Source organism: Triturus cristatus, chromosome 10 (genome assembly GCF_964204655.1).
Source record: "Triturus cristatus chromosome 10, aTriCri1.1, whole genome shotgun sequence".
NCBI classification, from domain to species: domain Eukaryota; kingdom Metazoa; phylum Chordata; class Amphibia; order Caudata; family Salamandridae; genus Triturus; species Triturus cristatus.
In genome coordinates, this window is record NC_140593.1 from 146,292,447 (window position 1) to 146,318,416 (window position 25,970).

A 25,970-nucleotide genomic window follows, 5' to 3' on the forward strand; every position below is an offset into this window, starting at 1 on the left:
AGAACTAAAGCATTTTACACTCATTCCATCACAAGCCCACTTCCCCTCTCAGGACTAAATGCTTTCACTCATAGGCTTTGACAGGGAACTGTAGGATTAGGAAAATGCTAATTTCTAGTAATGGATTTTTACATTGTGTGATTTTGTTCATCGGTACCATTCTGTTCTTTTCTTTTTACATGGAAATTCCACTCAATTCTTTTTTCCACTCAATTCTTTTTTTCTTTAAAAGTGCACATTACAATCTGTTAATGTTGCTCCAGATCTCATCCTGTTCAAAATCCAATAAAGCATAATTTCATAATCAAATCATGCATTTGTTGCTTTCTTAATGAACAGTAGGTCAGTCACAGTTCACTCAACAAAGCAGAAGATTTGTGAGTCAGCAGGTGGAGAAGTGGCCTCATCTTCAGGAAGTATTAATGTTTGGACAGAGGTGTGCGCAAAGAAGCAATATTGGGTAACCTTTTCACATGAAGGACCTTCTTTAGATCCTGCCTTCCTTTGTTATCTATTGTGTAGTTTAAGCATCTGTTACAATTTAGTCATCTATTACAGTTTAGTCATCTATTAAAGATTACACATCTGTAAAAAATAAAATGATGCAATTACAAAAATTATCTGTAAGTGAAGTTATCTAGCATTGACATAGTTCTGCGACGGGCAAACAAATGTTCTCAACAACGTTTCTTCCTCGAGTAGCCAACTCTAGAGTGGGTCTCGTTTATACTCTCAAAAACAAAATCTTTAACGTCCTCTTTTCCATGTCCCAAAGGGATTGTTAATTCTTTTCACCCTTACTAAAAGTATAGAATCATTCCAAGGAAAAGAAAATTAACTAAAATAATAGCAAAATTCACTCAATTGCCAAACCAAACAACGAAGCACTAGATTTCAACACTTACTTCCGGCCCATTTGATACACTTCTTTGGGGTGAAGACATATATTCTAAAATAATAGACTTTAAATTTCTGTCCCGAGTAATGAATAAGACCAACATTTGAAAGTAATCTTTAGGTTTATTTTGGCACATTTAAAAACAAGTAAGCAAAATAGCCTCCTTTGGCATCTGCTCTCTCATCTTTACCTTTGTAATTGAGCCAATGGTTGGTAGACCCGGAGAAAATGAGGACAACTAATAGCCACTAAAAATCACCTTGTTCGCCAAAGATCAGTGTATGTTCTCCAACACTTGTGATATTTTACAGATAGTCTTCGGTGAAATGTAGCTTTCGCAAGACTCCCAGTTTCAAAATTAATTATGAGACAAAACAAGCAAACAAAATTTCACATTCAGTTGCAAATGTTTATCCCTCAAGCACCTTGGCATATAAAAATTCTTAAATATAATTTGGCCTTTACAGGCATTCTGTATTTTGACCTATATTCATAGATTAAGCTTGGATTCTCCTGGTAAAATTGTATGAGCTTTTTGATGAGTTTTTCACCCAGACTCATATTGTACCCATGTCTTGCCACACTCCATCTCCGGCCAATTCTCCAGCAAACATTAATATGTATTCACCTTAGAAAGTGGGCTAAATAAAAAATAAAAAAAGGGGGGCGTGGTAGCACACTTCTGGCAAGCAGCACACAATTCACCCAGATGCATTGTGGTAAAGGCACTACGTGTTAACTCTTACTTTTGGCTAAAGGTTTTGCAGTAATTACCATGCTGTATATCCCTACAAATGTGGTTCAGGATATTTTAACTTCTTCAGTGGAGACTAACACTCAAGTTTAAGGGTGCTGGAAATGCTGATTACTGTCTTCTGTAGTTTCTATATTATTCCTAGAGCTCAGGTGAATACCATTGAGTTTGCCAGCCCAGTAACTCAACTGGGAGCCAATCAAAAATGTTTACAATGCATCTGGGCGAACTGTGTGCTGTTATGCCACGTAGTGTGCTCCCTACCTGATTGTAAAGTGAGCTGAAAATATACAGAGAATGCCTAGCAATCTTAAGTCCGCTCAGGGCAACTTTGTGGTCTCACTTTAAAAGATGCTGTGGCATAGTGAACCAAGGGTTGCTAAAACAATGGGATAGGGCATACTTGAATGTTTCCCAAATATGCTTTGCTTTTGCAGGCAATACAGAATTGTTTTTTGATAGCTGCTTGCCTTTCCAATGTTATAGTTTTGGAACCGAAACATAAATGAATGTACCACACCTCTTATGCTGTTCATCCCAAGCCTGGAGTTCACTGCTGTGTTAATCAACCGGTACATTTCCTAGTTGAGGGGTTGGTAAGTGTGATGGTTCTCATTGGGTCTTCAATACGTAGCTGTTCTATAGTGATTTAGTTCACTTACAGTGTAAACAACTGAGATTGGGTTTCAGTAGAAGGCGAATCCGCTTTCCACCAGCCATTTTTTAAACGTTGCTTTGCTCCTATAAAAACCTCTAGGGCAGAATTTATCTGCACACTGAAAGGATACTTGTAGGGGCAGTTGGGATACCAAAAGACTGTAGACCATTCCAGATGAAGTGTGACTAGACATATCGACTGGGCGATCAAATCATCTGCTTTCAGAATATGGAAAATTCGCACAAATTGTCACCTCTGGTATTTGATGCCTGGAAGATTGGGGAACATTTACCAGAGTTCATTTGCTACCTGGTGGATGAGGTGTATAGTCTCTTGGTTTCTGTGCTGTATGTTTTATGGAACCTTAATAAAGAACAGACTTTCAAGAAACATGTTTCATCTAGAGTTAGTGCTATTACCAGTGTCCAACTCCCCTCTTGCGATCCCCTTTTCGCTTTATCATTTTGCTTTCTCATCTTTATTGTGACTTTTTCCATGCAATTATTGATTTAAAAAAAAGTACTAAAACCAGTTAAATGTAAAATCAGTTAAACCGAGAGAAACAGAGTGTAATTCTAATGTATTACTTTTCTTCTGTAATAAGTATTAGAATTGCCATTATTATTCCTTAAGAACTTCTAATTTGAATTAAAACTGTTTTCTTCAACATAAGAAATGTTTTGCGTAGAATTTATATGTAGAATCTAGTGTTTGTAATTGAACAGTTTTGAACAATTTTTCATCCACCTCTTTGAGAACTTGTTTATTAAGCTAAATTTATTTTGGATTTAATTACAATGGTTTTGTTCCAGAAGTGTTTTGTTAAAATTAACTGGTCCTTGCTTTTCTACAGAGATTCCGGACAGACTTCTCAGAAGGGAAAATCACAGGAAGGGTATGTTTTAAAAGATAACTTTTTAGTATAATGAACATTATAATATGAGATCCATGAAAGTTCTTTAGTGTCCTGAAAGATATATTTTGTTTTAATCACAGTGTTACGGGATCACATAGACACTATTTTACACTTTATATATTGTAAAGTTTGACATATCTGTCTCTTGTTTTATTAGATGTTGTTTAATTATTTACATTGATATTTCTCTCAACTCTCAATGGTGCATTCATATGCTTTTGAAATGGTTGATCCTTCTTCTACCTGCCATTGGTTCGATAAATGCATGAGTGCGTATACTGGTGGATGGTAGCTGCATGTCAAGTTCCCCGAGTGCTCAGAAGTTGATCTTAACTGAAGATTGTTTGAGTTTGTGAGAGGTGTTGGAAAAATTGCTCCATTTGCTGTGATCTTTTAGAGTTTTTCTTGGAAGTTTGTTGGAATTGGACCACAGATTGTTTTTGAGGAAATGAAGGGACATTCTGACTTAGATGTGATGTTATAGTTAACTTTGTGCATGATGAAGATTTTGAAAGTGATCCATACATGGAGGAAGGCCAAGTTCAGTCTCCTCCTCACTGGCCTGGTGGTCCTTTTGGTTATTTGGTTGCATAACCACCCTTGTCGTGCAAGTTGTAACTGTAGCAGATATGTGGTATCTTTACAGCTTGTCACCAGTATTGGCCTTGTCCAACTTTGTGACAACTATTATGTATGCCATTGTTGTGAAGTGTTCTTTCACAGGTTTGGTTGTTTGCAGTGCTGGAGTTTAGAGCACTAGTATTGGGATCTTACAGTGCTCGTGAGTCTCCTTAGTTTTTCAGGAATATTTAATTCCACTCTCCGTTATCACTTTGTGAAACATGGGAACTAAGCTGACTGAGTCAGTACAGGAACAAGTCTATAGTCCGTGATGGGGATCAATCATTAGAGAAGGGGTCCTTGTTAAACATAATGAATGTGGAAGTCGCTCAGTCTTGAGTGTATGTGTTTATATTTTTGCTGCTTGTATAGTAAATCATGTACTGTGTAATCTTCTGCCTTCTAGTGTTGGGTTTCGGAATATTGCAGACTGTTTTTCTTCAAGTAATACTTTTGGTTCGAACATGTAACAAATGACAATTGAAATTCGCAATGTACCAGGACACAGACTCCACCTTAAATTCGTTCTTCTGCCATTGTGTTTGGCTGTTTATCAAGGTACTCCATTGAACAACGTCTCATTAGCAACTTTGACCCTGTAAGTAGAGAAAATCGGCATTACTTACAACATTCAATGACATCGAAGGTCTTTTGAAATGAAAGGGCAACTTCTGAGTCCATCCTGGGCAGGCTGTATAAGAACAAATCACTTTGGAATACTTCATGGAAACCACACCCTTGAGTTATGTCATAGTTATTATTCCAAATTCCCTTAGTCCAACCTGAACTGGGCGTGCAACCTCTGCTGGCCAAGGGACCATAGCAAGACCAGTTGCTCAGCATGCAAGCATTTTATTGAAAACAGGCAATTCTGAACTGAAGATAAGGTTGTGTGTGCATTAAGTTGTCATGGACCAAGGGGTGGGTGTGGCGGGCAGCCAAGCATGGTGGTCGTCCTTTAGACGAGCTCCGGACCTGGCTGACAAAATCCTGGCATATACCCGCTAAACGTCGAAGGACAGACATCAAAGTGCGGGAGTGAGCAGCGGTGACGAGCGGGAGGATTCGGGGCTGGAGGAAGTGAGCACGACCGAAATTGTGACCCCAAAGGCCTGAAGGCGCAGCAGACTGCGGAACAAGGAGGGCTGCGACGGGATTAAGACCTGTGTCCGTACGTTACACGGTAATGGCATTGAGACTGTAGAGGGACTGCGAGGCCCTGGAAACTGGATTAATTTGCTGCCGGACGAAACTGCGGGGAGCCGAAGCGGCAGACAACGAGAAAGTGAGACTGCACGGGAGGTGTGCCAGTAGAGCGGGACTGGAGTCTACGCGAGCTCGGGGATGCGGGGGCGGCCTGCTCCCCTGTTGCCAAACGAGACACTCTGACGCACTACCAGAAGCGGCGCCTCGCAAATGGTGCCGATGTCGCTAGAAGGCGATAGGCACTGAGCGTATTGAATATATGCAGGACAGGACCGTGTGTCTGCTGCTGGAGGCTCCGAAAGTACTGCAACGCTGAGTTGGAGCCACTGTGTGAGAGCACATTGGGTAGCGATTGGCAAATGGCGGCGGTGGGAGCCGTTGCGCGGCCATAATTGAACCCGTGAGGCGCAGGGAGGTGAAGTGGCCTGTGCCCCCTACGTGGAAGCAGGGGAGGAAGGGAATACAAGGCGGCAGTGATTGGTGGCAGTGACCTCGGGTGGAACGGAGGCAGTGACACGAGTCCCGTCTACACTGCTGCTGTGTGGCTGGAAGTACGAGGCCTGCAGCAGCCCCTGGAAACGCCGCAAATCTTGCGGTTCCCTGAATAACGTGGCCCGCCACACTGTCACCGGCTGCCACGGTGGGCACGGCGCGCGGTGCCGGGATTACTGCTGCCACATGGCCGGTGCACATGCTTCGGGGCCTCCTGCCCCGCTGAGTGGAGACGTTGCTGCATGGCAGGATACACACTGAAAATAAGGGTGGCGTGCAAGAAGACGGGCTGAGCAGCAATGACTGGTGTTGGGCACGTGAGAGAGCTGTGATGCTGTGGTAGGAGCACTGGGAGAAACGCTGTGGAGGTGTATTGGAGACCCAGGGGAAGCACACTGTGAACCCACATTCACCTTACCCTAGCTACCTGTCGCTGGATTGGTGTGGAAGATAGGGCGTAAGGGTGTGAAACAGGACCAAGGCGGGCAGAACTGTGTCCCGGATACGGTGGATCCTGCGAACACTAAGAATGAAACAGAATGCACCCCACTGACGGAACCACCTACACCTGCGGATAAGCTGGAACTCATATTACAGGAAGTACGTGAATCAAGAAAGGCGATAGAACTTCAAGTAGGGACTCTGGCGACTGTCCTCAACTTGCTTCGGGCGGACCACGCTAAGCTGGCGGACAAAGTGAAAGAAAATGCTGCGACACTGGAGGAAGTAGTCCCACGGCAGTCACAGGCTGACACCAAGGTTGCACAGCTGCAAGATCAGGTAGCTATCCTGCTGGATCAGGTGGAAGATGCAGAGGGGAGCGCCCGTCGTAATAACGTCCGCGTCATTGGACTGCCTGAAAAAAGTGAGAGACATGACGCAACGAGATATATGGAGGAGTGGTTTCGGGATCACATCACCAATGAAGAACTCTCCACGCAATATTGCATAGAGCGAGCACACAGGAAACCTACTGGTCGCCCAAAACCTGGTGCTTCTCCCTGTCCTCTAAGAGTGAAACTACTGAACTTCCGCGACAGGAACATCCTCCTGCAAAAAGCCCGTGAATCATCTCCGATAAACTTCGAATACACGAAAATCTCACTATACCCAGATTACACAAGGTTGGTCCAGAGGCAGCGTTCTTCCTTTATGGCAGTTAAGAAGAAGCTTAGAGACTTAAACCTGAAATATGCACTGCTTTTCCCGGTGCGCTTAAAAATCTTACACAACCAAAAACCTATTTCTTCGAAAGCCCCAGAGATGTGGAAGATTGGCTGGAAGTAATGGAACTAACGAATTCTGCAATGACTAACTCTCAACGAAGAGCAGGACCAGCTCTGGGATCTCTGCTTGGCGAGGAAGCCGAAGAACACGCCAGACGCCTGCTCGGCAATATATCACCAAGCAGCAGATACAACAGAATAAATCAAAGGCACTTATAGCTGCGGCAACTTTCACGCACACCTCGGGAGTGAAAGCTAAGTCCTCCTCGGAAGAAGAAGAAGTAACACACAAATCGGACTCTGAAGGCAGTGTGGCTCTGTTTCCATCTGCGACCCCGCAAGTCAATAAAGACTTATACGGCTGACTGTACCTGCAAATATAAGTTATGTAACTGTAAGATGGTTTCATGTACCATTTCCGCAGCAATGGCGAATTTCTTTGCAATGTACATTATTAATTAGGCCCAGGTTCCGTGGAAGCTTAACTGTATTCTTGTGTAAAGAGTACACCACATGTGGTGCACTAGCGATGTCCCCCACATGGCAAAGGCGCTATGCATGACCATTGAGTTTTTATTGTTTCAGTTGAGTTGTGTGGTCCGGTATAGTTGGGTGACCAGACAGAGTATTGGGTTGTTCAGGGGGTGGGAAGGTCTCACGGTACGGAAATGGATAGAAATGCTCTTATACCTGCGCACCACATTAATTTCCCCACAGCTACAAACTCTTTGCGATGACTGCACAGGGTAACCACCATAATAACATGGAATATACGGGGCATGGGAACAATACAGAAGAGGCATAGGATACATACGCAGCTACAGCACAGCAAAGCACATATAGTATATTTACAAGAATCTCATATGCTAGACAGCGAGGCGGCGAAGCTGCGCAAGAAATGGAGGGGACAAATCTTCTCCACCTCCTACTCCAGCTTTGCAAGGGGGACCACTATTTGGGTGTGGCATGGAGTATCATTTAAAGCTATGGAACAAAGGGTGCACAAGCTGGGAAGATGCATATTTATGAAGGGTACGCTAGACGGACAACCTTTAATACTGGGAACGGTGTACGCTCCGAACTTGGAACAAGATAAGTACTGGGACATAGTGAGCGGGGCGCTAGCGGGATGGGAATCACAACCATGGATACTGGGAGGGGACTGCAGTGCGGTAATGGACGTGGCCCTAGATAGATCACACCCGCCCCTACATGGAGCAGGAGTGTTTAAACAAGCTGAAGCACTGGATAGATGGGCAAAACGTTGGGAGTTGTGTGATGTCTGGAGGATGAGGCACCCCATGCACAGAGAGTACTCTTATTATTCCACAGTGCATGACCTACATACCAGAATAGACAGAATATACTGCTCCACCAGGATAGCAATGCAAACGCTTCACGCCACTTACTTACCGAAAACCTTCTCAGACCATAATCCACTGGAGATTAGTATGGCATGGGGGAGGGTGGCCACGCTGGTTCCCACATGGCAGCTGTGGCCACAGATTTTGGAAGATTCAGTATTCTGTAGCGACCTTTCAGGGATCATTGATCATTACTTTGCAGAAAATAGCAGTACGGCAACAAGCAGGCTGGTAGAATGGGACGCTTTTAAAGCGGTGATACGGGGGAAGGCGATCAATACGACCGTGGGTGTCAGACAGGAAATACATAAGGCTTTGATAGAAGTGGAAGATAATATGGGCAAGTTGGAACAGGAGGCTGCCACACATATTGACCAAAAGGGCCCACTACAAGAAGCAAGAATAAAATACGCAGAACTTCTAGAGACGCTACGGGTCATTGACTACCAAGCATATACGAGGAAAGCCCATGCTGAAGCAGATAGATCAGGAGCACTACTTGCCAAATTAATCCGGGACGCACCTCCTACGATGGGTATACATGAGATCGCAACGGTGGAAGGGACTATGGGTTACACTCAGGCAGATATTAATGCAGCCTTCCGACACTATTACGCCACGTTATACAGTGCCACAGATCACAACACGGAGTCCCAAACGGAGGCCTTGCTCTCTAATTTGACATACCCAAGACTCACAGCCGCCGCAGTCCAGAAAGACCGCACTGGACCCATTACACAATCTGAGATCAGAATAGCTATGAAGGGACTTCCACAAAATAAAACCCCTTGTATGGACGGGCTCCCAATAGAATTCTGTAGTACATATGCAGAATCCCTAGTGCCTCAACTGGAATTGTTGTATAAAACTGCATGGGAGAAGGGAGTTTTACCGCACACAATGTCAAAAGCGTTAGTTATATCACTCCCGAAAGCAGGGAGAGACCCCACAGATATGGCCAGCTACCGACCGTTGTCCCTGCTAAACACTGAATACAAGATCTTAAGTAAAGTACTGGCTAACAGGTTATTGCCCTCCCTGTCTAAGCTAATTCACATTGACCAAACAGGGTTTTTACCGTCACGCATCACATCACTAAATATTAGGAAATTACACAATTTGATGTCGGAAGCCCGAGCCGATACCCACATGCGGGCTGTCTTTCATTAGATCTAAGACAAGCCTTTGATTCTATAAACTGGGAGTATTTGTTTCAGGCCCTGGAGAAATTCGGGATTCCAGAGGGATATATCGCTTGGCTACGCCTCCTATATAAGGCACCTACAGCACGAGCCCGCACTGGTAGTCACATCTCGGAGGAATACTCCAAACATAAGGGGACTAGGCAGGGATGCCCCCTGTCATCTCTTACCTTTATACTGGCCTGGGAACCATTGGCCATAACAGTGCGGAAAGAGTTCACTGACCGGGGTATAATGCTAGGAAACACATTGCACCTGTTCTCTGCATATGCAGACAACCTCATTTTATACCTGCATGACCTAAATATGCCTCTAGCCCCAATATATGATACGTTTCGTCGCTTTGAATTTGTGTCTGGATTAGCCGTTAACATAACGAAATTGCATGCTTTCTTCTTTACATAGAATGCAGGTACTGCAAGTATAGATTTTGGAGACGCTCCACTAACGGTGGCCCCGGATACCTTTAAGTACTTCGGTATACAAATTTACAGGGCGCATGCAGATATGCTTGACGGTAACCTGCACAAAGCAATCCGAGCTTTGCGTTCCAGTATTGTTTTCTGGACGGCATTGCCACTATCTGTTATGGGGAATGGGCCAAAATGGTGGTTCTGCCGAGACTTTTGTAGTATTTCACTAATTTACCATTATTAAACCACATATAAATTATTGAACACGATGCTCCTTGACCTTATCTGGGGTACTGGTAGACGACGGATAAGCCTGAAGAAACTACAAGTACACGCATGGGCAGACTGGGTGTTTCAGACTTGCAAGCATACTATTATGCATGCCAATTACAGTGGCTATCATATTGGACAGCGGGACGCAACTTGCAGGAAATAAGGTTCACAGAGGCAGACATGGACAACGGTGCACTACACACTCTATTGTTGCCTGGTAGTAGACCCCCGAGAGACCTGCCCCCACTGCTAGCCACGGCGCTTCAATGCTGGAAGGCGGTGTTGCATTATACGCAAGCACCCACCGGCATATGCAGGTAACATTCCTTTGATGGGGATCCCACTAGCGGGAGGTAGACTCACGAAGCGCAAATTGACACCCTGGTCGGATGCAGGGATTAACACAGTGTCAGATTTATTTGGGGACGGGATACTGCTCGACCATGATACATTTATTAATGAAACTGGGGCCCCAGCACATTTATATTTACTACACGCTGCATTGATACAATACATAAAAACACACTGGGCCCCGCAAAGGCAGGAACCCTCTACTAATGACCTAGTTAAGATGGTACATTATATGGGAAGAGGCAGACACCTTATTAGATGGCTTTATATAGGCATCAGTTCGCATACCAAAGCCACTCTAGACACACTGAGAACTGCATGGGCGGGAGACATAGATAGGGACCTAACAGATAAAGAATGGACGAAGGTACTGGAACACCCAAGGAAGACATCGAGGAACACGAAATTCAAATTTATAAAGACTATGGTATTACACCGCGCTTACCTCACTCCACATAAGCTAGATGGAATGTTTCCCCAAACACAACATTATTGCCTGAGATACCTGTTGGAGGGTGCAAACCTACTTCACATGTTATGGACCTGTCCAAAAGTGCGGGGATACTGGGACACCGTTAGGCACAGAACAGGGAAAGCGGTAAACTGTGAAATACAGAACAGGATAGAGGAGTGCATTCTAGGGCTGCATAAGCAAACATCCAAACATAAAGTGCAATACCGTTTTATAGATTTAGCACTCATACTAGCTATACGAAACATTACTATGAGATGGAAATCGCGGAAGCCCCCAGAAGTACTGACCTGGCACACACAATTACTGGGTTGGGGTACTGCTGAGAGCGCTGCACTGCGCAGAAAAGAACTCAAGGGCTTACGGAAAATACCAATGGCATTGGAATGGGATGGGATGCTCGAAGCCATAAAAACAATGGATGATGTTTAGGACCCGGTATGAGGTATACAACTGAATGCCCAGAGGTAACCATGTCCTGTAAAGTGTGCATAAACAGGGAGATTTAAGATATGTACACATGACTGTGTCACAAGCCTATACCAAATAATACATACACATGGGAATAAGAAGTACGTGTGAGACCTAGGTGGAACGGGAGGGGGGAGTTGGGGACAGTTTGCTATATTAATATGTTGAATATGACCATCAGCAGAGAACAATATCTCGAAGAAAAAAATGTGGACTATTATAATTGCTACATAGATCTATTGTGTACATTTATACTACAGCAGGAATATGCAGTTGACGTGTATACTTATTAAGACATTCATGATGATTCATGATATGTAACGTGATGTATAAAATCAATAAAAACCAATAAAGTATGTTTCAAAAAAGAAAAAAATTGTCATGGACCAAGAACTCTTAGTCTCCGGATGGTACCTTTACCAAGCAGTTAGATTGCACCACTTCAGTGGCCATCTATTTTTCTGGCATGATCTATGGCATTGCTTAGGAAGGGTGCCCATATCCACATTCAGTACAGGACTCTGATGCTGGGAGCCATTATTCTAAATAAAAAACACCAAAAAGAAATCAACGCACAATATTAAGACCACAGTCTTAAAAGAGGATTGACTTTGAGAGCTTTACCCTCAGAAGGTAACTTGGCTCCGAATTTGAACAGACACAAAGAAAGAACCCTGCCTGGTTCTAGCTTCAGCTCGATGATAGAATCTCGAGGCTCAAAGAGCTCCAATAAGGGCATCAAGGACTCCCAATGCCAAAATAAGTCAAAGTGCAAAGACATTTTTGGAGTGTAGAAGATGGTCTTCATTACATACTTTTAGTGACCTCAGCTGTGTGAGGCACTGGTTAGACCAGCAGTCCATAAAATACTTTTCAGGGCTGCCTCTTCCACTTCCTGTAAGCTAATGCTTGGTGGGTGGGGATTTAGAGAGATACCACTTTCTAATCTATGCACAACATGTAATCTAAAACAGCACATGCACCAAACAGAATAAGTTCTGCTCCTCTAACACGCCGTTTGTAGTTTGTGTGCCCTTCCTCCTCAACTGATGTATAGACGTTTTTGGAAGGCTTCTAGTTCAACATTAAAGGAACTTTGCTTTTATTACATTACTTCGTTTTAGACACGAACTAAAACTACCTTTCGGATTGGAAAATTACAGTTTAATCTGAGGTGAAGTCTGTGTTCTGGTGCATTATGAATTTTGGGGACATGACCATGTGTCAGTTATCGCGTTTTCACGAAAGGGATGTTGACCGTTTCAGAAAACTGGGGATGGTACTTGCGAGAAAGCACAGGCTAATTATAAGTCCCGTTTCCTGAAAGGTTTACACACGCCTGTCCTCATATTTTCTATCTCTCTTATAATAATGGCACTTAATCTATTTTTTTCCCTTTTCGGAGGTTATCCTTGATCGGTACTAACCTTATTGTCAGTACAACACATTCAGATATGTTTCAGCTTTTTAGGCAGCCTGACATTGACATGCTACTTGATACAAACTAATTTCCCCCAAGCTGACCCAACACGCAAGCATTGGCTTTGGCTGACAGTCTTTTTACTTTGTTGGTGCTTGTGTTGTTTTGTCATGATTTTTGCAAAAGTTTTATTATTGGGGAAGTTGCTGGGCCCTCGTCAGTTTAAACAAATAAATGTTGGCTAAAAGCAAAATTGTTTTGCTCTCAGAAAGCACATACTTCCATAGGACTCTCCAACACTGAAGATAAGTGCTTTGTATGTGAATGTGCTCCTAGTGAAAGGGCAGTATGCAGTCACTCACAGTGAAGTTGGCCAATGGCTGAAGAGGACAGATCCCTTACCCTTGTGCTTTATGCTGTAGTGAGTGGCAAAAAAGTGAATGGTGAGTGAACAAAGAGGGTTTACTGAAAGCCTCTAAGTAAATTATCCATATAATTTGAGTAAAATCAAAAGGTCTTGGTCTAATGTGAGACCAAAGACTCAGAAGCACTGCATATTGACTCTCTGGACTGACTGTAGGACCTTTGGCTCCTTGCTGCATGGAAAGCCATCTGCATTGCACAGACAGAAGGTCAGCAATCAATTCTCTGTCTCTGGGTTTAAGTGCTGTACTAGCACTGAAGTATTACAGCACAATAGACACTATGCTTATGTTTCTTGGTTTCAGAAACTAACGCTAAAGGTAAATAGGCGCATATCTCTGCCAATTGCACTGTTACATTCCTTCATGCAGCAATAATTCTGAGGTTGAGGAGGGCAAACATAAGAGAGCGGTTCACCAAGCAAATGAAAATGGGGATGCGTTACAAACCTACAGCGTTTGAAGGGCATGCTAAGTTGAAGCTCCGTAGATCATGACTCTGCTTCATTTCAGTTGTAAAGATTGTTTTGAGACTAGAATTTCGTAATCAGCAGATAGAAGGAACATGTTAGCCTCTGGCCTTAGTTTTGCCTATAAATGGGCCTGGCTTCAGTTATTTAAAAATAAAGTAAGACTTTACCACCTCAGCTCTTTTTCCCAAAACATGGGTGTAGTTGAAATTACATCCGACCCTGTTATTTTTGAGGTGGGATCAGAGAGACTTACATTTCAGGACCTTTGATCTGAACGGTAGATAATGACCATTGTTGAATACTAGAAGTGGCACTATTTTAATACTGCAGGATTGGTTACAGGAACAAACTGGCATCTGCAAAATATGCAAATTTCAAAGGCAAATGTACTTTCTGGAGTTGAGATGTCAGCATTATATGGATTATAAGTAGTAACAAAAGAGGGAGATTGCTTTATAATGTCCATGACCGGTCCCTCAAGTATTCAATTCTATTAGTTCTACATTCAATGCACGTCTAAAGAAATTATTACTCCTTATTAGGGCCTCCTAAATGTGTGTTCCGGTATTTAGAGGGGTAATGATGCTACCGAAGTAGCTATACTGCAGTTGAGATATTGCCTCCTGTAAGACACTGGATTGGCGATTGACTGGGGTATGAGCCTCGGTCAAGCAGCAACCACAGTCTTTGTCAGGGTGAGGCACAATCCAACCCTAAATTAACCTGTGCTCAACCCTCTGTTAGCTTATCACAGTGCAATCAGGCTTAACTATGAGTCAATGTGCAAAATATGGATGCAACACTTCAACCAGTAATAGAGTAAACAAAAAAACATGTAAAAAGAATCCCACACCAAGTTAGAAGAATGGAGTAATTTTTAATAAATGGAACAAGACCAAAATGACAAAAATCCAGTCAGTAGAACTTGGGTTACAAATCTTTAGAAATGGTTGCGTCAAAAAGCACAGAGCGCCAACTATAGATATCGAGTCACACTAGACCAGGTCAAAATCACAAGTTTAGGCTAACCACAGTAAAGCACAGGTTAGCGACAGTCACCAAATTAGCCCATCTGAAAGTTTAACTTCTCAAATCAGCGTCAAGAGTCCTGTTTGCAGTGGAGGGGCTGCAAAGATTAGGGAAAGCATCGCGTAAGGCTGTCTGTGTAGCGCAAAGAACAGCCAGGTGTCATGTACAGGGGTTGCTGGAGCTTTTCATTGGTGGTCCCCGCTAGCTGTCAATGCTGTAGCGCAAAGAGGTGTCTGCCAGAGCTTTGTGTTGAATAGCAGTGCAAACAGTGAAGTCTTGGTGCAAAAGGGCCTATTCGTGATCACGATAAGCAGCTCTCTGATCCTCGCCAAAGGTCCAGGACAGCAGGGGCACCACTTGGGGGTCAGGAAACGTCTTCTGCTGGATTCAGGTGCTGGAGCTGGATGTTGGGGAGCTGTTTGTCCCTGAGGCGTAGATCAGGAGGCCAGCAGGGTAGCCCTTGTAGTCACTCTGGTAGCCCTGAGTTCAAGGAAAAGTTGCAGTTAGAGTTCTACTCTCTCAGGCAAAAGGACAGCTGAACATCAAAGGAGCAATCCTGCAGGGTAGCAGTCCAGCAGAGTAACCGTCCAGCTGGATAGCAGTCCTTTCAAAGGCACAACAGTCCTTCTTCCTGACAGAGTCCACAGGTCGAGAAGTGTGCTGAAAGTTTGATTTCTGAGGTCCGGTATTTATACCCAATTGTGCCTTTGAAGTGGGAAGAAGCTTCTAGAGGCATGCCTTTGAGGTGCACAGGTGCCATGCCCTCCATGCCCTGTCTTCAGACTAACTATTGATGTTTAGCAGCCTTTTTGTGGAGGCAGGACGCAGCCTATTCAAGTGTAAGTCGGGCTGTGCCCAGCTCCTCCCTCCCATCCTGCCAGTGATGGCTGATCCAGGCCCACCTAAGCTCCCTATTGTATGTGGCTGTCTAGAAGGAATACACAAAGCCAAACTGTCAACTACACACAGTCATGTGACCCAGAGACAGGCTGTAGGCACAAAATGGCTAATGTAGGAAAATACCAACTTTCAAAAAGTGGCATTTTCAAAACCGTAATTGAAAATCCAACTTCACCATAAGTTAGGATGTTACATTACAATTCCAAAATACACCAAACATGAGCTGGTCACCTGCTCCCATTTAAAAATTACTGCTTATTAAATGTAATGAGGTAACTCCAATGTTATCCTTTGCAGTAATGAAAAGGGAATTTAAGACTACCTGGACATGAAAAACTTAAAAGCTCATGTCCTACTCTTTTAAGTGTTTTGCACTCTGTCCTCTGGGTGGTCCATGGCCTGCTCTAGTGGTGACTTATATGTCATAAAAAGTAAGATTTGGGCTTGGCAAAAGGTTTATTTGGCCAGGTCAACTGGCAGTTTAAAACTTCACACGCAGGATGCAATGGCAGGCCTGAGACATGTTTAAAGTGCTACTTAGGTGGGTGACACAACCAGTGCTGCAGGTCCACTAGTAGCATTTTTTACGGGCCCTGGGCACAGGTAGTGCCACTTTACTAGGGACTTAAAAATAAATTGAATATGCCAATTGTGTCTAAAACAATTCAACTGTGTTTTAAGGTGAGAGCACAAACACTTTAGCATTGGTTGGCAGTGGTAAAGTGCGCAGAGTCCTAAGGCCAGGAAAACCAGTCCGCAAAACGGGAGGTCTGAAGGCAAAAAGTTTGGGGTAAAACCATGCCAAGGATGTCAGATCTAACATGTCCCCCTTTTGAGTTTTGCACATTTGAATGGGTTATAATGTGCTACTACAGCATATCTGAAAGAGACCATTAGTTATAGATACCTTAACTTAGAATTACCCCCAGGCGTTAGGCTGGATCCAAAGAATTTTCTGTAGCAGTACCCCTGCGCGTCTGTAGGTGGCGTCGGTCAACACTACATCCGTCGTCGATGTCGTGGTCGCCGGGATGACATCGTGGTGTCTGCTTAGACGCAGCCCCTGCCCACTAACTTCAGTTCTTTCTTTTTCCGCGCCAGCCAGCGCAGATCCAGAGAGAGCTTGTCCCTTAGTCACTTTTTGACTAAACTTTATTCGACTTTTGTCGATGTCTTTTTTGAGTCTATCGACTCCTGGTAGCACAAGGGATGTCCCATCCTCGGACTGGCATCAAGCCTTGTGACTTCTGTCACAAGTTGATGTAAGTCACGGATCCTCACCTTGTGTGTCTCTGGTGCCTGGAGCGGGACCACGACCCAAAGTTGTCCCCTATCTCGACGACTGGCTGTTGAAGGCGGGCTCGCCCCAGGCTGTCGTCTCCCACCTCAAGTCACAGCGGACCTCCTGCATTCGCTGGGATTCACTATCAACATTCCCAAGTCACACCTGATTCCCTCTCAGAAGCTCCTCTTCATCTGAGCAGTTCTGGATACAGCACAGTTTCAAGCTTATCCTCCAGAGCAGCGTGTCCGGAATATTCGGGCTATCAGTCTCTATACCTGATATTGGTGAGAATGACCCCGAGGCTGCTGGGCCTCCTGCATACTGCTGGTGGCTCATGTCAGATGTCATATGCAGGCTCTGCAGTGGGACCTGAAGTTCCAGTAGGCCAGAGTCAGTGGAATCTTTCTGGTGTTGTCCACATCTCGGAGGGGACTGCACGTCAATTGCAGTGGTGGCTCATGAACCAGGATTGGGTAAACAGCATATCCCTCTCCCTTCCCCCAATCAGAGTTCACAGTGGTGACATATGCGTCACTCCTGGGATGGTACGGCCACATGGGAGAGGTGGAGATCATGTGTTATCTGGTCCCCGGCGGAGTCCGGGCTCCATATTAACCTTTTGGAGCTCCGAGCGATCTGTCTTGCACTGAAAGCATTCCTTCCTTCTGTCAATAGAAGAGTAGTGTGGGTGTTTACGGACAACACCACCCCCATGTGGTACTGCAACAAACAGGGCGGGGTGGTGACGTGGACCCTATGTCAAGAGGCTCTTTGCCTTTGGGCATGGCTGGAACATCAGGGCATATCCCTGATGGTTCAACACCTAGCAGGTTCCCTGAACGCCAGGTTCGGATGAACTCAGCCACCGGGGTATTCACTCTGAGGTGGTGCAAGTTCTCTTTCAGCAGTGGGGAGAGCCTTGGTTAGATCTGTTCACCACTGAAGAGAACATGCAATGGCAGCAGTTCTGCTCATTGGAGTTTCCAAGCAGCACTCGCTCAGTGACACTTTTCATCACGAGTGGATTTGCGTCCTCCTGTATGCCTGTCTGCCTGTACTACTTCTACCCAGAGTGCTGAAGAAGATCAAGCATGACCGGGCCCAAGTCATTATTGTGGCTCCGGACTGGGCACAAAGAGTCTGGTACCCTGAGCTCTTGAGCATGGCTACCAATCCTTCGATCAGACTGCCTCTTCGGGTGGATCTTCTGTCGCAGCAGCAGGGGACGGTCCTCCACCCGAACCTGTCCAGCACCACCTCCTTGCTTGGAGATTGAGCAGCAACAGTTGACAGCTTTCGACCTTCCTCCCGAAGTCTGTAACATCATCTTGGCAGCCAGGCCTCCCTCCACTAAAACAGTATATGCATGCAGAAGGAACACATTTGTGGCATGGTGCACAGCAAAGGCTGTTGATCCCCTTTCTGCCCCTCTTTCAAAGATTCTCCTCTTCATTCTATCCATGGCCCAGCAGGGCTCTGCTCTGGGCACTCTTAAAGGCTATCTTTCAGCCATCTCGGCTTTTCTTCGCCTTCTCTTTTCAAGTGTTGGATTGTAAATAGATTTCTAAAGGGCATTACTCATCTCTTTCCTCCTTCTCCTTTTGTAGTGCCCCAATGGGACTTGAATCTTGTCCTTACTTCCCTAATGTGTGCTCCCTTCCAGCCACTACATAATTGTCCTCTTCGTCTTCTTACTTCAAAGACCACTTTCCTGTTTGCCATCACCTCTGTTCGCAGGGTGAGTGAGCTTCAGGCTCTATCTTCAAAGCCTCCTTTTATTTCAGTCCATCTGGACAAAGTGGTCCTTCGCACTAGGCCCTCTTTTCTTCCCAAAGTGGTTACCTCTTTCCACATAGGTCAGACCATCACATTGCCCACCTTCCTCCCGCCGCCGCATCCTTCCTAAGAGGAGGAGAGACTCCACCGTCTGGACCCAAAACGTGCGTTGTCCTTTTACCTTGACCGCACTAAAGTTTTCGGGTGGGCGATCAACTCTTTGTGGGTTATGTAGGCGCCAAAAAAGGTTGGGCTAATGTACAAACATACCATGTCTCGATGGGTCGTCCTATGCATTAACATCTGCTATTCTTTGGCAAAAATGAACCTCCAGTAGGACTGCGCGCCCATTCTACCAGGGCGTAGGCAGCCACCACTGCTATGGGACGTGGAGTCCAGCTGATTGACATCTACCAGGCAGCCACTTGGGCATCCCTGCTAGGGGTAGGCGGAATTTGCGTAGTCGCGCTACGCAAAGCTCCGTGAAACGGTAAAAATTCTCCGCGAGCACGCAGAGTTCTGCGAACACGCGGAATTGCTTGTTCCGCCCGTTCGCAATGCTTTTTTCCTGTTTGCGAACGCTGTTTGCGTGCTCGGGGGGGAAATAACTCGCGAACACCTATTTTGAAAGCGCGAACAAGCAAAAAATTCCTCAAACCCGTGGATCGCGGAATTTTTGGCAATTCCGTGTTCTCCACGGAACGCGAAATTACCCACATTCCGCTAATTCCACGAGCGGAACAAAATTAACCGCCCAGGCCTAATCCCCGCACACGTTCACAAAACTTTACTGCCTTGACAGCCAAGTCCGAAGAGACGGCTTTTTCTGCCGTTCTGTTCTCCGGGACTTCCTGGTGTGAACTTAGTTCGCAGACCCACCTCCGGGGTTGGCATTGCTGGGGTATCTATTCTAAGGTAAGCAATCTATATCTAATCGTCTTTCAGATGACCAGGTTACTTACCTTTGGTAACGATGTATCTGTAAGAGACATACATTAGTTATAGATTCCTTACCGCCCCACCCATCCTACCCGTTCTGCGAACTGACTTCTAGGGATAGGGACTCCCTTCCAGGGCCCTAGTTATGTGCACCAGCGGCAGCGTCTTGCATGGCTCTGCGCTTCTGGCATGGAAAGTCGTGTCAGAACTGACGTCAGCACGCAGGGGCAGTGTCTGAGTAGACACCGCGACGTCATCCCAGCGACCACGATGGTGACAACAGACGGGGAGTCGACTGACACCCCCTACCGACGTGCAGGCATACTGCTGCAGAAAAATTCTCCAGATCTAGTCTGACACCTGGGGGTAATTCTAAGGTAAGGAATCTATAACTAATGTTTCTCTTACAGATACATTGTTACCGAAGGTAAGTAACTTGTTCTTTTCTTCTGTTCTGGGATGTGAAACTTGGGCATTACATTTTCCCTACATACATATTCCACCAGATATTTACCTGCCACTATTTGGTCTTGAGTAAAAGGGGCAACCTTTGCATACTATTTCCTATCCGGTTCCAAATTCAAACGCCAGTGTGCTTTCAAATAAGGTTTAGTGGCCCTCTTCATTTCCACATTTACATTATTTCTCAAATATTTTGGTCATCACTGGCTTGTGACTGCTGTTTCTTCGTCATTGTACTTCAGCAGAATGAAACAAATGCCATAATTATGATCAGTTTTGCTGAATGATGCTTCAAGGCATGGCTTGGAGACCTTGCCTCAAGGCACTTTAAAAGTAAAGAAACCGAGAATTTTTTTTTCAACATCATCTAGTTTAGTGTGTTCACTAATATTCGATCAGTGATGGTTTGGTGAGGTCACATTTTGCTTCTCCGTTTTCCTTTGGGAACATGTATGTGTTAAAAATGGTACCAATTTGGCATGGCTTTCCATGGTTCTTACTGTATAAGAGAATGCCTGTTGTACTGAAAAGTTAGAAGAAACTTCTCTTTATTAAAAGGGCTTGTGAAGTCACAAAGTATAATGAAAATTGACTGCAATTTTATCGGCTAGTCATAGCTGAATTGTTTTTCAAGTCTCAAGATATTTCTTGTTTGTCAATTGTGGAGTTTTCTGCATGTAATGATATCCTTTTGGTTTTGAGGGATAGTTTCAGGTTTTCTTCAGCTTACACCTACGTGCACATTGAAAACAGTCCATTGAAGATGAATAACGAAAGGAAAAGGGAGACATTTGAAAAATTACTTGTATGCATATGTGGTGGTTTATAAACCAAACCTATCTACAACGCAAGAGGAGACTATGCCAAGGTGGTGGTAATTGGGACAAGTACAGAGAAATAGCATCGGGGAGGGCATATCAGACGAAGGTTCATTTACCAGTTGTATCAATCATCTGAGAGATACTTGTGAATGCGAGGTGTTTTTTGAAGAGGAGGGTCTTCAGTCCCTTACTTAAGGATCTGAGGTGGAGAGCTTGTCTTTTGTATGTGGGGAGGGCAGAACAGAGTTTAGGAGCATAGCAGCAAAGGAGGTTGGAGTCTTGTCTTATCCCTACCGTATTTGTTTTTCTTCCTGAGCCTAATTTAGTTACTGCTGCGAGCATTGTTTACAAGTGATGTAGCAGACTGTGAAGTTGATGGGCTAGTAGAGGAGCCAGTGGAGTTTCTGTGGGTGGAACATTGTCATCATCCTGAGGCCATTAATATTGCCTTATAGCCCGCTGTAGTGGGCTATACCGGCTATTAAAGGCCCACTGCAGCGTTAAAGGCCCGAGCCGAAGGCGAGGGACTTTAACAAGGCAGTGGGACTTTAATAGCGGTATAGCCCTGCTACGGAGGGCTATAAGGCTATTAGAACATTCTGCCACTAGAGGGCAGAATGTTCTAACAAATTAAACAAAGGCTTCTCGATTTAAATCCCCTCGAGCTTCGAGAGGCTTTTGTAAAACATTGGAATGTTGCTCTGCAGATCTTTACCGCCCATAGAAGCAGGGAGCACTCCATTGTCTACAATGGAGCTCCCAACATTCCAATGTTCTAATCATTCTTGCAGGAGAGTCTGATGTGATTATGGTATGCCAGAGAACAGTGTGTGGCCTCCCTCGGAATGAGATGTGAGCAGGGCTTACTCTTTGTCCAGGTCTGTATAACTTTAACATCAAAAAGCAACACTTTATCTGAAAGTCACCCTATGAAGTCATTAAACAGAGATGAGTAGAGAAAATGTTAATATTTTATTTCTGTTATGCTTTCACTAAATCCATTTCCCTGGATTATTTGTGTATAAAAATATAATTTTTCCAGTTGAAGTTATTACTTATTTTGTCTTCCTTGGTAAGATTCAAGACTGAGTTTTGTCTTGCGGGTATTCAAACCTCTAGCCAGCAGATTAATATTGTTTTGATCTGTTAATGGCTTATTAAATTGTCACCAGGAACGTGCCCGTTCTCTTCATTATGTATAAATACAAAGCTTTTGAAAAACAGAATTTATCCTGCGACTGTGTCCTGTGACTTTGTCGTACAATGATAAATATACCACCAGGCTATCTTCCTGACCCCATCCATAAGGGGAGTGCAAATGAGAAAAAAACAGTTCCTTAGTTGCTGAAACTTATCCGGAGAGTGTGACCTGTAACAGTAAATAAATTCTGCACATTAATATTGCTGGGTCATGGTTTTGCAAGGCATTGATGGTTCATGTGAAACATATCCCCAAACAGATTTGTAAAGACTTCAAACCTTAATTGGGAGTGATAATTACTGCAGTGGAAAAAGGTACTAGCAGCATATCTTATTTAATTCTGAAAGGAACAGTGCTTTATAAAATAGAGTACAGTACAGCTAAAAGATGTTTCCCAATCATTAGAGCGTACTGCAGTCTTACAGCTTTGATGGAACTAGTAAAAGTGATGGAAATGGCAAGACAACAAAAGAGCTTTACCAGTTTTGCTTAACCCCCCCCACCCCACCGAATATTTCACATTGTACTTGCGTTTAATCTTTTGAGCTATATATCGATTTGCGTGTATATATATATATATATATATATATATATATATATATATATATATATATATATATATATATATATATATAGGTGTGTGTATATATATATAGGTGTGTGTATATAGGTGTGTGTGTGTGTGTATATGTATGTGTATATATGTATGTATATGTATATATGTGTGTATATGTATATATGTGTGTATATGTGTATGTGTGTATCAAAACAACAAGTTGCCTGCTGAGAGAAGGCCCGACACAGGTAAGTTGAGTTTACGCCATCATTTATTGCAGGAAAACAATGTTCAAGCCGCATCAGCAGTGCCTCACAGAGATAGTGTCCTGCCCAACGCGTTTCGTGATAAACACTTTCTCAGGGGCTGCAGGCATTCTGCGAAGAAAAGATCACAACAGTTTGATTGCACTCAGTTTCAAGCATTTCCACCCGCCCAAGTGGGCGTGGCTACCCCCGTGGCCCACTGGTCTTTGAAGTGCAATTGTATTCCTAGCAGTGAGTCGCTGTGTGCTTTCTTCATCTTAATACTATTAATCCCAAGTGGGTTGTGGTGCATTGCCGGTGCTTGTCATGCCCATACATTCCTCCAATGGCATACCTTGGAGCCACAGCGTCAGTTGGCGCTGCGGCGGGACTGCACCGAGACCAGCGGGGGCACCTGTCGCGGGTCAGGCTCGTATGTGTGTGTATGTGTATATATGTATGTGTATATGTGTATATATATGTGTGTATGTGTATATATATATGTGTATGTGTATATATATGTGTATGTTATTGTGTTGATATTAGCGTTACATGAAGGGTCAAAAGCCGATACACGGCGAGATTATGAATGGTGTAATATAAGAGTGCCAAGGATTAGCTGAAACTACAATCTGTTTTAAATTGTGCAACACGTGTGTGCCGATTCACGGCTCTATAAGTGGTATAAATTTCGTATACATAATTTCAAAATGCGCAGTACAAGTGTGCCGATTCACGGCTTAATCTAATCATGTCACACCGATGGATGTGTAAAAGAGATATGCGCGTCAATTAAGTATTGCGCAATATGATTTCTACACTGATTGCTAGTTCAGCGAAACCAATGGTTGAAGCAGATGAGTATGCCGATATATAGCTTAATATGATGTCTGCATGAGGAATATGTCCTTTTAAAATTTGGTATACAGATAAAATAATCATATAACATGACATATGTGATGAATTGCATAGAATCGACATGATGAGGCCCCACTTCAAAATGGCACTGATGTTAGGACACTAAATGTTGGTCCCTTTTTCATTTCGAAGCTCTATGGTAACGCTTTTAAACATGCCTCCTTTGATGTGCTGTGAACACCGAAGAAGGCTTTCGCCGAAACGCGTTTGTTCATTACTTGCCGTTGAATAAAGAACGACTTTCAACGTCAACAAAAAAAAAAAATGTTCATTACTTGCCGTTGAATAAAGAACGACTTTCAACGTCCCCCCTGAGTGCGGTATTTCTTCATAAAGGAGGAGGAAATGGATCTTTGATATATGTGTATGTGTATATGTGTAACGCCACAAACAAACTGCATGATGGATAATGCAGTCCTTTACACACTAACTGCTTGGGCGTGACTTAGAACGTGGTCAGGTGGGTCCCACGCTACTTTAGGAGGATGGGCCAATACTTTTGAACTAAAAGGAACCACAGCGCCAGAGGTATTTGAGAAAGGCTCCCGCCGAAACGTGTCATGCCAGGCTCTGAATGAACTGTGTTGTTAGCCCCGCCGTGTCCCCTTGTCGACCTTATGGAGGAAGATTTGTTTGGAATGTTTAGCGTGCAGCCATTGGCACGCAATAGGGACCCTTCCTTAAAGAATCACAGGACCATTGGCACTTACCTGGATCGCCGCCCTTCCCTGGAAGCAGTGGAACTGCTGTCCGATGACAGCCCATACCAATGGAGAGACGCCATTACTACATTAACGTCTCCAGGCACACTGTGTACGGGGAGACGGGCGGTAGGAAGTGAGGGTTTCAAGACAGCTCATTGTCCAGCACAGTGCCGGTTCCAGTCCTACCACACTCGACATCAGCCTCTCAACCATGAGCAATCAAAATTTAGGCTGATCGCAACATCCCCAAAACACCACGAACAAACTGCATGATGGATAATATAGTCGTTTACACACTAACTGCTTGGGCGTGACTTAGAACGTGGTCAGGTGGGTCCCACACTACTTTAGGAGGATGGGCCAATACTTTTGAACTAAACGGAACCACAGAGCCAGAGGCATTTGAGAAAGGCTTCTGCCGAAACGCGCCATGCCAGGTTCTGAATGAACTGTGTTTTTAGCCCCGCTGTGTACCCTTGTCGACCTTATGGAGGAAGTTTTTCTGGAATATGTATGTGTATATATGTGTATATGTATATATATGTGTTTGTGTGTATATATGTGTGTATATGTATGTATTAATGTCATAATTGTTTTTGGTAGATAAATAAGGCCAATATTTCGTAGCAGAAAAATAGATCCATTTGGACATCATGTATGCAATGAATTATAGCTGTTTTGTAATGTTGCAGCCTAGCACATCTGTTTCAATAGTCTGTTGTTGAGCTCTGAGAAAGTTGGGAGGAGCCAATTTCAAGATACAGCTGTATAAATTCACTATGGGGTCTTGAACATGTCATGTGATCAAGACCGGGGAAACCTGGTCGAAACGCGTCATGTTGCTGTGAGAGGAAAAATAAACCACTGCACTTTTCAATCTACTCGAGTGGTCCGTACCTGATTTCTCATCGAGAGTGCGTATCAGGATTGTGGATTGGACATTATTTTGGCGGTTGGCTGTTTCCGCTGTTTATACGGACCCTCTCTTCATAGGTGGCTCGTGGAATTCAGCTAATATCGCGTATGCGATTTGTGTTTGACCCGGAAGGAGTATTTTGAGCCAGTCTCCCACAGTCACGAGAGAAGAAGCTTACGGTTGCAGCTGTAAATCGGCGTAGCTGAAAGTTGCGGCTTTGAGGAGTTCAAGGAGTCGGAGGACCCCAACAACTAGCCAGGTTTCGGCAAGAGGTGAACCGTTTGTGCAGTCGGTCCTCTTACGAGAATAGCGGGCGAATAGATTGTAGTACCAATACAATAAGGAGCCTGTAAAGACTGTTCACTGTGTTTTGAGGCTCCAGTTAATAAGTGCATAACCCTTTTCTGACATACGAGCTGCAATGGTGGCAGCAGCAGACGTGCTTCGAGACCGAGAAGCAGTGGCGGACGCCTTGTTTCTTAACCTACCAGACACAAAAGAGGCCAATAAAGATGCGAGTAGCAATGTGGTTGATAAAAATGATGTTAAAACCACGTTAAAAAGACTAGAAAAGTTGCTCTGCACG

General features: G+C 44.2%; 1 protein-coding gene across 5 annotated transcripts in view; it reads left to right on the plus strand.

Moving 5' to 3' along the window:
* The window catches only part of DNAJC13 (DnaJ heat shock protein family (Hsp40) member C13), a 1,667,846-nt gene that overhangs the window by 230,447 nt on the left and 1,411,429 nt on the right, over positions 1-25,970 (plus strand). For all 5 annotated transcript variants that reach the window (XR_014970022.1, XM_085630673.1, XM_085630671.1 and 2 more), the window contains exon 5: positions 3,164-3,205. Coding sequence is in view for 4 of the 5 variants with exons in the window: in XM_085630673.1 (XP_085486799.1) it covers positions 3,164-3,205 (42 nt within the window). In the remaining variant the exon portion in view is untranslated. The remainder of the gene's footprint in view (positions 1-3,163; positions 3,206-25,970) is intronic.